Here is a 16,629-nt window from a genome sequence, read left to right as displayed (position 1 = left end):
CACTCAATTATACTACCGAGTTCCCAAGATGTAAGTATGGGCTAGTCCGTAGGGTAAGCTGATAACGAACACGTCAAAGAATTCAAATAATACAATCAATTAGAATACTAACCACTCAGAATTAAGATTTAATTGACCTATGGTCAACTATATGATATGACTAGAATAGATAATAACGGTATGTTTACTTATCTTATCAACTATCAATATCGGTCCTGTCCGATGTAACAAATACATCCGATCTTATCTACTTTTCTAATGTTCTGGAAAGAACATAACACTGTAATGTGTAAGTAGATCATATCGTAGATTGGCAAGTTAGTGTAAATCCGGTGCACTGACTAATCTTAGGACTAACTTATTTTGAACATATAATCATATTTATATTCCATTGTGATTACGTCACTATAAATAAGATTAGCTATATGCTCGGGATTTAATAGAAGTTTATATTAAACAAATAATCATGAAAATAAAACATATGAGCAAAGTGATTGACCAAGTCAAAAAATGATTTTTATTCTTTTATTGATAATAAAATGAGATTACAAAGAATTTGAGTTTTAATTAGGGCATAAAACCCCAACATAGGAATACCTTTGGATGTACTAGAACCGATCTACACCTCGATATTGAAAACACACTATATCTCACTTCCCAAGTGTTTATAAAGCTTAAGATGATAAAGCTTTTATCCCAAACCCAAGTGTATCACTCTATAGTAACCCTAGCAACTTGAAGGCTCTGAACATAGCTTGAAGAATGAGAGAAATGGTTGGGTACTAGGTCCTATTTATAGAGTTCAAGGAGTGAAAATATCTCCTTTTAGCTTGAATAAAATAATGAATATTAATTGAAAATACTTGAATATTCATTCAACAGGTGCCCAGGACTCGGTCAAAATCGTTTAGAGGCAAGTCAAGAGGTTAAGGAATGAATCAAGCTCGGTTCCTACGAAGTTTGAAAACAGGCCACTGGAGCCGATATATCGCCTAGGGTAGGTGATATATCGCCCCTACCATCATATCACAGGCTCATGTTTTCGTTCGTGCAAAGTCGACGTGTTTTTCATATTTTCCGTGGGCGATATATCGAACCCTATGCTGCGATATATCGGCATACGTGAATATATTAAACACGTAATTGCACATTTTCAGCATAATTTGATTTGGATAAACAACTTTGAATGAGTCATAATACGATCCTAACAGTTGCTGGAAGGTTCTAGAGCTTCTAGATCTTTTTTTTTTTTTTAATTAAACTATTCATCAAAATACCTAAATCTTTAATAAACATGCACATGACAAATGTCATGATCTTATTAGTTCTATCTAAACCTTATAGCATAATAAATGACATCTTTATAATCAGTTATATTAATCAAACCTTATGCTATAATTAATATTCTTAAACTATAGGTTAAACTTATAAAATCCATAACTGTTGCTATGAGTTTCCAACTAAGTCCCGACTTAAACCAAAATCCACGGAATCTAACATACTACAAACTAATACTAACTAATATTACTGCTACTACTACTACTACTACTACAAACTATTACTAACTACTAAGTAAATATTCTGGGACACTACAGGGGCATGCGATATATCAGCTCCCTCAACCATTTTTGAAACTCCGTATAATCCGAGCTGGAAATAGCTCTCAACAACTTGGACTTGCTCTTGAACGATTTTGACCGAGTTCTGGGCATCTATTGAGCAAAAAATTCAATTTTTATTCATTTTAATGGGAGTTAGTTTCACTCCTTGAACTCTATACATAGGACCCTTCACTCAGCCATTTGCATCATCTTTCAAACACTTCTCAGAGCCTCCAAGCTGGTAAATTCGTTCTGGAGAGAATCACTAGGGTTTGGGGGTTAAAAGCTTTCAAATCTAAGTTTTACTAAACACTTGGGAAGTAAGCTAGAGTGTGATTTTAGTATTGAGGTATAGATCGAAGTTCTAACTAAGGTACTTTCAATCCTCAAGTTTAGTTCATCACAATTCCTCTTATTCTTTTCTTTTACTTCAAATCCTAACTTGTTATAATGGCTTTTGGTTAGGTGTTTGATTTCTTTGAAAGTTAAGGTTTTCGGCAAGTTTTATTCTTGATGGTTTAGATCTTCTTTTCATCTTCTTTTCTTTAGGAAACTTATGGTTTTACTGTTTGGTTTTAGGAGTTTCCAATCTCGCACTTGCCTCCAATACCCTGGTTTTGGTAAGAAAAATAAGTTAGATTTTATGTGCTCTGTTTATATGCTATGTGCTTGATGTATGTATGTATGTTGTTTTTATGTTTGTAGTCGCTTGGGAAATATGGTTGCTTAGATAGAAAATAAGCAAATCCCAAGATTTTTATCATTATCATAGACTATAGTTGTGTTTAAACCTACATCTAAATAGTAGCAAGAGAACCTAGACGGTTTCTATCACAAACTACGGTAATGAGTTAATGGCTATTAATATGTAGTCTTATGTTTCATGCTTTATGTTTTTACGTCTTATGTTTTATGTTATGCTTTAGTAGTTTTTCCTTATTGGGCATTAGACTCATTTCTTTTTATTTAGATGGTCCAGGTAAATGAACATGGAAGGCGGGACAGATTCTAGGTGGCTTTGGCATGTGTATTGGGAGAGGACTAAAGAAATGGACATGAGGATGACATTGATATTTGAGTCTTTTATTTATATATTTATGATTTCCACATTTAGTATTTGAACAATTAATTAAAGGTTTTTGTTTTTCTTTATGATTTTATGTAATAACAATATGATCCCGTATTTTGGATTTTTTATAATAAAGCCTATTATTTTATGTATGTATATATCCAAAAGATAGTTTTTAAAGGTCTGAGTCCTTTTAGTTAGTTGGGTCTTTACATAAATGCTTCTTATTGAGTGTACGACTCGACACCACTACTCAAGGCTCTTCCAAAAGGTTGTCAGATGATCTCCTAGTGGCTCATATACGCAGTGACTGATACCTGGCAGCTCTTCTAGGCCCTAAGGACAAAATCATAAACCTGGTGGACAACTGCCTGAAGAAGGCGCGAGGACCTCTAAAAGATCCTCGGGGTGTGGCCTTACTTGGAGACATCCATCCCTCAAGGACCAACCTAGGGGGTAGCCTTCCTTGGAGACATCAGCGTCTGGCCAGTTCGAGGTACTCGGAGGAGTTCACACTCCAAGAACATCATATCTTGTCTTGTCGTTAATTGCTTCTAATCGCCATGTGTCGGGTGGTAAAAACACAGACAACAGTGGTCATATGTCACATTCAAGTTTGGGTGAGGTAAAGGCAGGGGAAGAGTATGTGTGATTCATTTTAACTCCATAAAATTGATTTCAAGACAAGAATAATTGATCTTGATGGAGAAATCATTAAATATAAAAAATTAGGTGTTCAAGAGCACTTCAAAAATACGTTAACATATGTATATGGGCTTTAATAATCTTTTCTTTTAATCTTATATCTAAAGATGCTGGTTTGCAAGAGGATGGTTGGTGTCACTGGGTCAAACCTTCACTATAAATTTTCACCTGTGATGGCCTAAGTTTCCGACCTAGTCAGCCAAGCAACACATGCAACAATGCACACTCGAAGGTCATGACTCTCACTAATCAATCACTCAATGCTTACCCAACTATCAAGTAAATGGCAATCACACACAAGTATATGAACGCACACAACAAAGGCACACACTTTACGGAACCCTTCCCAAACTTTGTGTTCAACACAAATATTAAAGAAGCACAATGTTTATGCACATGACATCACACACTGATGCCTTAGGTGCCTAAGCAATAATAAATACAACGATTGACAACCCATACTGCTTAGGTGTGTTGTTGGACCAACCAACGTGCAACAACTCCTTAAGCCAACCTAAATCACTCTCAGTAGCCACATGTCACACCACTAAGCACTTTGCTTAAGCATTGTATGATTTGCTCCCCCAACAAATCCTAGAACACCACGTGGCATTCTTGATTATTGTTAGTAACTGTGAATAATCGTCATGTCTTCTCCGTTCATAAAGGCCATGAGCATCAAGCACACTCATGTACATGTGTTTGGCGCCCAATGACGCCCAAACCTAAGGTACTTAAATCGCTTTAGCAAAATGCTTAGAAACATCCCTACATTACTCAGACACTATTTTCTAACTAAGGCCAACGACTTCTCCCATGGTCGTAGCCACCACCACTAAAGAACATAACTGGAAATTATCCATCAGCTAAGAACATATATAAATTTGCTTGGGAGACATATAACCCTTCATAAAGGTCATATCCTAGCTAAGAACATATATGAATTATGCTTGGGAGACATATGACCCTTAATCAAGGTCATATCCTACCACCAGGAAGCCCTTTCAGCCACACTCCACCTAAGTGAGATTATTTTTGCCCATGGTGTTTCCCTCCACCACACTCCACACCCAGGCGTGTGCGCACACTGGCTGACACACGCACACGTCGCCTGTCGTGCACCTATCTGCACACACACCACCTGACACACGCACATCACATCTGCACGAACAACACTTAGTGAGGGGCTAACCGTTAGGGACGAGTTGAGACACAACCAACGAGGAGTGGGTCTCAATAGCAGTGAGCAATGTTTGAGTTCAATTTTTTTTTTCTTGAGTGGCATACATGAAAATATTTGAGCTAAATAAAACTTGGGTTCATATACAAGAAAGGCAATATAAACTATATACAATATACATGCACATCTAATGTTAACTTACATATATACACTTCAATATGTAATCACCTGTTAGTGGTTTAGCTATAGTCTATACTACTTCTAAAACCAAAGTTATATCGCAAAATGATATAAAGATATATATACACACTATATTATATATATATCTACAAATAAACCTACTACTTGTATCAGGAAAAAAAAATGAAGAGATTACTAATATAGTAAACTGGGAAGCCGTCTGAATTCCTCAAATCTATGACCATGTTTTTGTAGTAGATCACTGAATAAACCCAAAACGATTCTATGATGGTCATCAAATATCAATCCTTGCCGGAAAAGGCTCAAAAGGCTCGGAGAACCAAAGGGCACGCACCATATTTACAGTTTTTAAACAGATGAGAGCAGATTCTCACATTCTTCATCACAACATATATGTATTAACTATGATGGTGCAAGAGCTGACTGACTGCAATACATCTTCAAGATACTTCTTAGCCACGACATACTGCCTTTTCATGTCTTCAATCGCCAGAGCAACAAGAGCCTTCCCCTGCAAAATACGATGTGATTTTATGCCAAGATTCAATCCAAATACGATAATCTACATAATATCACACAGCACCTTATAGCTTCTTCAAATAGAAAACAATTTGCTAACCCACTAAGATATATTTATATCCAAATCCATATATACAAAAGTAAAGAATCTAGTTATTTTCCATACAGCTAGCTTACTATTCACAATTAAAAATAAAAAACCTAATGAATACTACATAATATCAACCCCCACCTAACAGTTTCTTCAAATAAAGACCAATTTCAGCTCAGAATACATCAACATATTTTTCTTTTAATGTTAGTTTTAAGGTCTTCACAAACTCTTTCAATTCCTTAGTTTCACATCACATCACACCATACCCAACAATCAACAACTAATCAACGCTTGGTTGTTTCATAACACCCAAAAATACATGAGGGCAAATGACACTAAAAAGCAAAACCAGAGTCAAATTTTGTAGTTCACTAAAACAAATAAAATTAATGCCAATATAAACACAGCTAAATATCACCACACGAAAATGAAGATCTTCATACCCTCCGGCCTTACCACACCTACCATGATCCATTCTATCTAACAATCATTCAATCCCCAAACAAATCACACTCGTGTATATATAATCACATCCAGCAAGAGTGTATACAAGAGAAAAATTTCTGATATCAACCACATCATAGAGGAATATACACAATGAAGTTAGAAACTTAACAGCAATACAAAACACAATTGGAGCTTTTTCGTCAAATGGGTTGTGGGCGCTATATTATTGCAGTACCTCAAAGACAAATGAGCTTGAAAAGAATTTATTTATAGTTTTGATCTCATTCACTAAAGTATATGATTCATAGATTCTAAATCATTATCACTATTTTGACCAAAATCCATGTTAAAGAGGCTTGCCTTGAAACAATAGCGAACTTGCAACTCAATTGAACTACAACTTGTCGTTTGAATCCTTTGCCCCATATATGCTGCCCAATCTGCACCTATGTACAATTCAAATCAATAAAAAACTATTCTCTTTCTTTCCTTTCTATATTTTCCTAAAAAGATAAATACATTTAGATACACACACATGGAAATAGGAGTGCTCAGGATCCAATCCAATCACCCCAAACCATTCCAAACCCCGAACCATTCCAAACCAATCCAATTACAATTAATAATTGGATTGGAATTGTAAAATTAGATCTTAATTGAATTGGATGACGGATGAAACTATGAAAATCCGATTAGGAACCGATCCAATCCAATTACAATTAAAAAAAATTATATTCTTTTTATATATATCATATTAATTATAAACATATTTAATTTTCTTATCTTTTTTCTTAGCTTTTAGCACTTTGGAGATATTATTATTATTGTTTTCATGTTATGTTATTATAACACTTTAGTTATTAGTTGACACATTAGCAATAAAAATTTAATGAACTTAATGTTGTAAACTTAATATTTCAAAGACTTAATGTGACAATTATAACGACTTAATTTAGTATTATTACTGCATAGTGTCTAGTATTTTGTATTTTTTTTACTTGTTAATTTATTTAATATTAAAATTTAGGTTCAAAAATAAAATAACTGATCCAATCCAAACAATTGGATTTTTAGGCCAAATTGAATTGGACTAGAATTTTAGGCCAAATTGGATTGGACTGGATGATGATTTACAACATCCAACCTTTAATTGGATTGGATTGGCTAGGAGTAAAAATGTTGGATCGAATGAGCACCCCTACATATAAATACATACATATTTATAAAAGATGGAAAAAGCATGCCTGTGAAGAGCGAGCATTCGATCTTAAGTTATGCCATCTATATCAAATACATTTCCCATTTCATCAAATTCCCCTTTTTTTCCAAACATATGCAAAATGTGTGTACAAATAGATAAACACAAAAACGAAGAATACAAAAAAAGGCATGAAACTACATCTACCAGCCTTTTGAATGAGAATCAACAACCACAAGTATCAATCTAATGTTTCACACATGAATCATCGCTCTCAAGCAAACACAAAACTCATAACAATTTCTCTCATAGAATTAGGTGAAAGAAACCATACATGAGATTATCAAGATCGGAGCAAAGTTGACGCCATTGAGCAGGATCGCTAGAGACGCAATCAAAGGAGAAGAGAGTAGCAACGATGGCAGGAATCTTAGTGCGATGCTTGAGCAGCCAATCTTGCTTCAAAGTCCAAGACAAGGTGGCAGAATCAGGATTGGAGGCTTGGGGGCTATGAGAAGAGATATCTTGGAAAGGTCCAACGATGCAATAGAGTAGATCGTGGGTTGAAGAGAGTGAAGGTGCAAACCAAGAACCATTCCAAACAAAGCTTGGCTTTCACTACAACATCGAGGTCATCGAAGCCCTGTACAAAAATCATCGTAATCTTTATTGAAGCTGAGTCAAAAGCTCAACTCATTAAGTGAATCAACAATCCTCTTTACGCCATAGCTAATTGTGGATTAAAGCTAGAGAAGAATACTAAAGTGGGAAGAAAAAAAATTCTCCCAAGTATGGTCGACAAACAAGGGTCAAAGAGCTTCTAAGTTTGGAGCCAAAGCAAGGGAATGGGGGAGGACACAGCAAGAAATTAATAAAATATTTTTGAAGGCAAACAGTGCTTGCTAGATGTAGCATTGTTACTGTAGTCTGCTGTACTTTTTCTGTACACTGAAGAACCTGAAGGAAGGGTATTTTGAGGGCTCTTTCGCCAGCCGCGAAGTGCTCTTATTAATAACACGCCAACATAGACACTTTGTTAAAAGTCAAAATATTTTTAACTACATATCTATTATGTTAATACCTAAGTTATATAGTATTCCTAACACTACTACATTTTGGTTTTACTGTATATTACATACAAACCAAAAGTCTTCAAAAAAAAAAAAACTAAAATATTAGAATAAGTCTTTTTTTTTAAAGAAAAAATTCAAATTTTTTTAACAATAATATTTATATAAAAATAATTAGAACTTTACAGTTATTTGATAAGGTCAAATATTATAAATAAAATTACAACAAAAACAAATTAAACTAAGACATTAAAAAAAATCAAAATAGAATTTAAGGGAAAATTTATTCTGTAAACATAAACAACTGTAATTTGCATATTAATGAGAAATTAACTTTATTGGTTGTTATTGTATAAATAAAGAGATAGTTGTTAGTTTATATAAAAATATATAATATATCTATTAATATACGAGTGCTGTTTTTCTATGAAACTAGACAAATATCACTTAATATTGGAAAAAAAAGACCTTGAAGAAAAATTACTCATTTTTTTAAGCAGTTGCAACTTAAAAAAATAGACACTACCTAATGTGAGAAATTGAAAATAATATAAAAAAGAAACTTTATATTATAAATAAAAAAGAACTTTAAAATATTTTTAAATATATATAAGAGCCTTCATATTTGGGGGAATGAGGTCGGCTCTGCTTGCAACCACCTACTCGAATACAGTACCTCTCAAGACCATAACACCGATTCCAACATCTCAGGAAATTCTTCGGAAGGCTTATCTATCCTTCCCACAAAACTAGCATATGTAAAGAATGTGTAGCACCAGAATCAATTTACTTAAAAGTAAAGTGATAGAAATGTAACCTGAGTCAACAAATGGGCTAGCCTCAGTCTCGGGTAAGAGGACACTCAACCCAGAACAAATGCATGATTCTTCTTTGGTCAGTCTCTCCTGGGTTAAGACTACAACTGTGGACAGTCTCTCATCATATGCCCCTCCTGATTGCAATTAAAGAATGGCCAGTCTCCGTTGGGTTCAGACTTCAACAGCGGACAGTCTCTCTTCATATGTCCCTCCTGATTGCAATTGAAGCATGCCCTAATGTGCGCACGACATTCACCATGATGACGTTTCTTGCAGTATATGCATGAAGGTTTTTGGAACCGCTGTCCCTTATTATTATTATGCTGCCATCCCTTGGCCCGCTTGTCTTGTGTAGAACCATTTTGGTTGTCTTCAAGCTTCCTCTTCTTCTTTCTAAAATCATTAAAAGAAGTTCTTTTTGCCTTAAAACCTAGATCTCCTCCTTTCCCATGTTCAGAAATAGACCCTTGGATAAAGTTTTTATCCAAGACAATTTTTGCTGAATCAGGTGACGTTGGAAGAGGTGCTGGAATGTTATTTTGCAAAGAACTTAACTGAAGATTTGAAGTCACAAAATTGGCTGATGAAGTTTCTACTTGCTTGATTGACTGAAGATTTGAAGTCACAAAATTGGCTGATGATGTTTCTACTTGCTTGATTGACTGAAGATTTGAAGTCACAACATTGGCCAAAGAATTTTCTGCTTGCTCCATTAACTGAATATTTGAAGTCACATTATTGGCTAAAGAATCTTCTGCCAGCTCGATTTTCACTGTGGAAAGATAGAAGTTTCTCGCTAAGCATTCAGAATAATAATAAAAAAACAAGCGTACACACAATAGCAAAATTTCTCAAATGATATGTTCTAAGTTGTTAATAATGTGTGGACATGTTAGCAATTAACCAATTTTGACACTTGATGATCACTACACTCTTTCACAATCTATACAGTAACACCAACGATGACACTAGTCAAGTAATATACAAACAGAATGAAAATTAGCACAAAATACGGGCAATAACAGTAGGCATGCAAAATGAGTGAGTAAATTAGTAATAAAGTTATTACAGGATTTCAATGGAGTACAATCAATATATACAAATACAACTAATATACACTAATTAAAAAAAAACTAATATACATTAGAATCTCTCTAAAATGTTCAAATGTATTACTGGCAGATAACTTTTTAACTTCAATAGGAGATCTCTTAAAACCTCCTCATAGGATGGCATAGAATTCTACTTTAACTTGAGAATATTTTACTCAATAATTTTTTTTGGGGAAAACGTCATATATATATATATATATATATATGTATATTTATCTGAAGCACTACCATTTTTTATATAGCACATAAACTATATGTTAATTGTTAACACAAAAGTGCTTACCAGGTGCGTAATGAGGAGGGGAAAGCGATCGACTTAATTCAGATGCCTGTCTGTGCTTATCAACAATATCAAAAAGAGGGCGAATCTCATTCTGATCAAAGGCAAATGCCAATCTATAGCTAGCTAAAAGCTGCAAAAATCCCAACACTTCCAAAAAATTCTCATTTGCCAGTATCATCTTATCCTTCCAATCTCTTGCCAACTTCAGTGCTTCTTCTCTCACTTTAGGGCCAATCTGTGGTGAAGCTTCCATAAACTGTTCCAACAAAAGAATGCAGCTTCTCCTAACAATATGAACATCGAACATCTCTGTACCTTCCCCACTCGAGTTTGAAGGGTAAAAACCATTCATTGCATCTAAGACCCACTTTGCAGGATCCAACGAAGCTTGAAGAGCAGTAGAAATTTCATTGCATAGCAAATCATGCCGTTTCAAATGTCGATTCAAAAACAGCTGCAAATCTTCTCCTGACTTTGGGATGGAGAATTCATTATTTGCAGTTAGAGGAATTGCATTGTTGATGTGGGTGTTTTCAGATGGCTTACTCGTAACTTGGGAAGGAAAGATATAAGTTTTTTCTTGTGCTCTCAGTTCAGTTAATTCTTTCGTCGATTCAAATTCTCTTTCCCTTAATTCGAACTCTATGACTCTTTTCTCTAGCTCCATCTCTATCTTCCTCAACTCTAGGGAATGCTCATCAACAAATTTTTGGAGCGCCCCGAGCTTTTCTTCTTTGAATTCAACTTCTTTGAGGCAAGCATACACCTTCTTTTCAAGTGCACTAACTTCCCCAAATTTCGATTCGCAAAACCTTACTCTCAACTCAAGCTTCTCTGAAAAAGTTTTAAAATCTCTCTCCTTCATCACATACTTTTCAGCACTCTCGTCGAGTATTCTTTTCAGCCGATCAATATTCATCTCTTTCAACTCAACATCCTTTGTAAGCAAATCAAGCCTTTTCTCTTTCAACTCAACATCTTTTGTAAGCAAAGCAAGCCTTTTCTCTTTCAACTCAACATCTTTTGTAAGCAAATCAAGCCTATTCTCTTTCAACTCAACATCTTTTGTAAGAAAACCAAGCCTTTTCTCTTTCAACTCGAGTTCGGTTGAGCATTCCCCTATCGAGTTTTGAATTGAATTGAGCTTTTCCTCCTTCACTTTGATCATTTTATCACAATCTTCAATGGAACTTAAACAAGTTTTAAGTTGCTCTTCTCTTACCGCAATATTCTTCTTATGTTCCTCGAGAGATCTTCTAATGGCATTAAATTTCCTATCATTCAAAGCAATATCATCTTTGTAACCCCTCAGAGTCTTTCGAATCAAGTAGATTTCCTTCTTGTTAGACTCAACTTCTTCAGATTTTTCTCTTATTATTTCCTCTAAACCCTCCAATTTCTCCTCTCCTTTTTTGATACGGTTACTTATACTAGCAAACGTCTCCTCTCCATCTTCAATACAACCCTGTAAATGATCAAGCTCCATCTCTTTGTCCGCAATGGATATCTGAATCGCAGCATATTGCTTCTCCTTAACATCAAGCTCTTCGCGATTCTCTTCAATCAAAGACTTGAGCGAATCGACATGTTGCAAATGCGATTCAATCACCTTAGATTGTTCTTCAATCAAATTTTCAATTTCAGCCAATTGGGTTTCTTTCGACGCAAGAGACCCTATGGCCTCCAATTTCTTCTTTTCCTTTTCGATACAATTTTTTACAGAATCCAACTTCTCCTCTCCCTCTTTAATAAGACTCCGTACTTGATCAAACTCCCTCTCATTCATCGCAATAGACGTCTGAATCGCAGCATATTGCCTCTGTTTAACATTAAGCTCTTCGCGATTCTCTTCAATCAGTTTCGAACCTTCTTCGATCAATCTTTGAATTTCAGCCAATTGGGCTTCTTTCAACGCAAAGCTTGAGTTCAACTGAAACCCTCTGGCCTCCAATTCCTTCTCTCTTGAAGTCACACCCTTCTCCCGCTTCATGAGTTGTTCTAGTTCGGTTTCAACCAATTTCCTAGTCGACGTGAGTTGGGTGTCTAAGTCCTTCCATTGAAGACAGAACATGACGATAGAAGAAGCTTGAGACTGAATCTCATCGTAGGCCTTGCAGAGACTGTGCTGCTTCCACTCCGAAATTTTCAAGCCTGAGATTATGTTTTCCATTATAAAGAAGAGGAAAACAAACACGGATGACTGAAAATAAAGCGAAAAAAAATTCCTCTAAGAGAACTGTCTTGCCATGGGAGGGAAAATCTCCTCTAAACCCTACCGAGAAACTGGTCCTACTAAGGTACAAACAGTGGTAATGGTGATAAGAATGAAATTAAAGAGGAATTGTACTGGTTGCAATTATGGAATAGCCGTTCTCATTTTTGGTTAGGGGTATGGAATAAACTGTTTAGCTATAGATATTTAACGAAAACAAATATTTTAAGAACATGTAAATATTATGCTATATTTGTAAAAGGGTAGGTAACCATTTACTACTATGTGTTTTTACAAAATATTATTTTGGTACTCTCTATTTTCAATAATGCTTATATGGTATCCTGTATTTTAAATCGTATATATTTGGTACCCTAAACTCAAATTTAATTAATAAAATTTTATCAATTTAATCAAACTGCTGTCAATTATGTAAGTTCCAAATTTAAATTTAATTACTTAATTACAAATAACTGATGACAGTTTGATCATATTGATAAAATTTTATCTATCAAATCTGAGTCTAGGGTATCAAATATATATAATTTTAAAATACAGTGTACCATATGAGCATTATTGAAAACAGAGATACCAAAATGATACTTTGCAAAAACATATGGTACCAAATGAGTAAATTCCCTTTGTAAAATTTAGTATGAGTTATATTTTACATAATATTTAGCACTAATCTCTTATGCATAATTGTAATAAGTGATTCAAAAATTAATGTTGATTTGATATTTATTAAAAATATATAAAAAAATTAATAAAAAAATAATAAGATAAAAAAAATCTAGTATTTAATAGTAATAAATAAATATAATAATAAAAATGACATAAATGATTATATGCATATTTATGTGAATTATATTATTATATGGTGATAAATACATGCATGTGGGTCCACATTTCGTTATAAGAGTATTTTGGTAATTTGGCATGTTGAGGGCATATTTGTATATTTGCATGCATGTTGGTGATTATTGATGACGCCACATTATAATGTGGATTTGTTCGAGTTATTCGACATGAGACGATCTTTGAATGCAAGTTAGCGGTTTGATCATAATGGGGTTAATTTTGAGGCTCGGAGTGAGTCTCGGTGTAATTTGGTGATTAGAACATTACCAGGAATTAAAGGGTAATGAGATATGATTTATTAGCATTTGAGAATATTGAGAATAACGGGAATTGGAGAGCATTAATTATAATTAACGAGATAGGCGGGAAATGACGATTTTGCCCTTAGTGGCTGATGGACCAAAAATGGGTATGTTTTAAAAATTTATAACTCGCAAGAGCACGAATCGTATATGAAATATAGTGTCCGTGTAAGCACGAGATCGAACCCAAATGAGTTGTCTAAAATAAAAAAGAAAATTATTTGAAACCAAAATTAATAAATTCTAACCTAGCTCCAAATATTGATGAGATTTAATGTCATGAACATAAACTAAAAGATTTAAAATAAAGCTATTTAAGATAATACAAATAAATCAATAATGATTTGAAAATAAGTGTTAAAAGGAAAGATTATTAAGACACTAGAATCCATAGAATGTAAGTTTAATAATACTTATTAGTATATTGATTCCCAAGTTTTAGTGATAGTTAAAATAAGGCAAACTATCATTTTCCAAATAAATTTATACTTTTAAGAACAAATTATTTCTAAAAAGATAGGATTTTTCTTCACTTTTCAAAAAAGTATAATTTTAAAGTATTTAATGTGAATCAACCTAATGAAAAAAAAAAAATCAAATAACATTATTTATAAGGCAAAACATAATATTTTTGTTCTAAGCATTGGATGTGTACAATTTAATGACACATCTTACACAAAAAATATTATGTTTTGCAAAATGAAGAACAAAGTGCAATATTATCTAACAATCCAAAATATGAGATATTAAAGATAACAGACATATATGAAGAATAAAAATACATAAACTTTGTTGCATTACAAGGGAAATCAACATACAACATAAATAGTATCTAGTTACAAGTTGATTCATCATGATCTTAATAATCTTATAAAAAAGATTAGAAGTACATAACTAGAATAGAAATTACAAAATAAATAAAATACATACTTGAAAATGCTCTTGAAAAACACCAAAATGAAAGAGAGAATGGTAGAAAAGAAGATGGTAACCAAAAATTAAGCACCCTAAAAATGGTCTTGAAATCCCATATTTATAGCCAAAATGATATTATTAAAATAATCAATTTAAAATAATTAAATTGATTAGATTAAATAAATTATTTATAATATGGCAAATAAGGATAAATTGTAGGAGTGATGATGATTTTTGGGTATAATATTGTAGAAAAAATGGGTAAAAATGGCATTTTAGGGACAATGTGCATTTGATGGGCTCAAGAAGGGAAATGGTAGCGAAGAAAGTGGTTGGGTGGCAGGTGGGCCGGATCTGAGCGTGGGCCCGTGGGGGATGGCCGGTGAGCTGATGGGCCGAAGGGGTTGGTTGGCATGGAGGAGGCCTGAGTGGGCCTGGGTCTTCGGCTGGGCAGGAGGCCCGAGTGGGCCTAGCTGGTGGGCGGCCCAAGAGCAGCAACTGGTGGCTGGTGGGCCGGATTTGATGGTTTGTGGTGCACGGCTGGAAGCTGGAGCAGGCCTGGGCTCACATGAGGCAGCTGGGCTGGGCAGGCCTCTTTGGGCCTTGGAGGTTTGGGCACTTGGAAAAATGCCATCTTCTTCCTTTCTTATCCTTGAAAATGCCAATTTTTCCTTCATTTTTCTTGCTTTTTAAGAGCAAAAATGCAACAAATTATCTACAAAAATAAATATAAATTAAATTAAAAATAAATATTTTCAATAATAAAATATACAACATAAGTTTCATGAAAATATTAATTAAAACTTAATTTACTTAAACATTTAAGCTCAAAATTGCATATTTTTGCTTCTAACTTAACAGTATTAATTACAAATAATTAAACTACAATATATTATAATAAAATATCTATAAAAACATATAAAAATCTAACAAATTATAATAAGACAAATAAATTAAAAATTACTTAAAAACTTAATAATTTACTTAAATAATCAAAGGCTAAGCAACACTTAACATAAAATATATGGTAAAATAACTCTATTTTGTAGAGTTATCACACCCTCAAACTTAAAGTTTTGCAATCCTCAAGCAAAAGAAAATTTACAACACACATTTTTTATTTTTTTAATTGGTGATATAAAAATGATTTTCTAGAAAATTGCACAATGAAAATAAGTCTAAAAAATTGTTATGAATAAAAGTTAAGCTTATGTAATTAATTAAATTGTCAATTTCGCTTTTAAAAAAAGAGGTTTTCATTAGAATTATTTTTCACTTAAACTTATAGGAAATAAGAGTGTTCTTGTTATGAAAAATGTAATTTCTGTTACAAGCAAAATTGACCCAATAATTCAAGACAAAGCTTAAAAATTATTCATATTTTTAAAAGAATTAAACTCAAACTCAATCAAGATTTTTATCATTGAAAATGAAAAATATCACCAATTTTTTTTAATTTAATAATATTTTTTTTGTTTAAAACAAAACAATACAAAACACAATAAAACAATATATATTTTCAAAACAAACTTAACACAATTTTACCGTCATATTCAACATAATGAACGGTAAACAACCATTAAACTCGCTACCCCTAAACTTAATTTAAGCATTGTCCTCAATGTGTTAAAATATAAATATAAATTAAAATTTACCAGAGGTTAGAGTTTAAAATTGTTGTATCTCATCGTGGTGCATCGTCAAGAGAGTAGGAAACACTTAACAAAAAGTATAACACACAAAAGTAAACATGAAAACAAGCACACACAAATAAACACATAAGTTACCAAGAGTAATTTCAAACAATAAAATAACTTGGTAAATAGGATCCTCAAGGAGGATTTCATCAACTTCATTGGGTTTTAATTCTAAAAATGGTTTTAATTTTTGTCTATTAACTTTAAAAATATCACCATTGTTCAGATTTTCAATTTCGATAGCTCCATGTGGAAAAACAACTCAAACAATATAAGGATCGGACCACCTAGAGCGTAACTTTCCCGGGAATAAATGCAAACGAGAGTTGTATAAAAGGACTTTCT

General features: G+C 33.4%; 1 protein-coding gene across 6 annotated transcripts; it reads right to left on the bottom strand.

Moving 5' to 3' along the window:
- Positions 1-4,699: 4,699 nt before the first annotated feature.
- On the bottom strand, positions 4,700-12,674 carry LOC133790827 (uncharacterized). 6 transcript variants are annotated; one of them, XM_062228617.1, is made up of 4 exons: positions 10,298-12,674; positions 8,902-9,674; positions 7,349-7,657; positions 4,700-5,267 (listed from the first exon to the last, which is right to left on the bottom strand). In XM_062228617.1, the coding sequence occupies exons 1-2, from the start codon at positions 12,465-12,467 to the stop codon at positions 9,001-9,003; spliced, it is 2,844 nt and encodes a 947-aa protein (XP_062084601.1). In that variant the 5' UTR covers positions 12,468-12,674; the 3' UTR covers positions 4,700-5,267; positions 7,349-7,657; positions 8,902-9,000. The 6 variants fall into 6 exon arrangements, with proteins under 6 accessions (XP_062084601.1, XP_062084603.1, XP_062084602.1 ...); XM_062228618.1 differs by lacking the exon at positions 4,700-5,267 and adding an exon at positions 6,172-6,256; XM_062228615.1 differs by lacking the exon at positions 4,700-5,267 and adding an exon at positions 6,178-6,262.
- Between the last annotated feature and the right edge of the window lie 3,955 nt (positions 12,675-16,629).

This window comes from Humulus lupulus, chromosome 7, assembly GCF_963169125.1.
Source record: "Humulus lupulus chromosome 7, drHumLupu1.1, whole genome shotgun sequence".
Classification (NCBI taxonomy): domain Eukaryota; kingdom Viridiplantae; phylum Streptophyta; class Magnoliopsida; order Rosales; family Cannabaceae; genus Humulus; species Humulus lupulus.
Note: the sequence above shows the minus strand (reverse complement) of the source record. Positions and strands in the feature narration are given on the sequence as shown.

What these genes read in the sequence shown, in the direction of transcription:
- LOC133790827 (XM_062228617.1), bottom strand. Translation starts at nt 12,467, where the DNA reads ATGGAAAACATAATCTCAGGCTTGAAAATTTCGGAGTGGAAGCAGCAC. An exon ending in CCCTCCTCATTACGCACCTG is followed by an intron (nt 9,675 to 10,297) that starts GTAAGCACTTTT and finishes ATCTTTCCACAG; the next exon opens with TGAAAATCGAGCTGGCAGAA.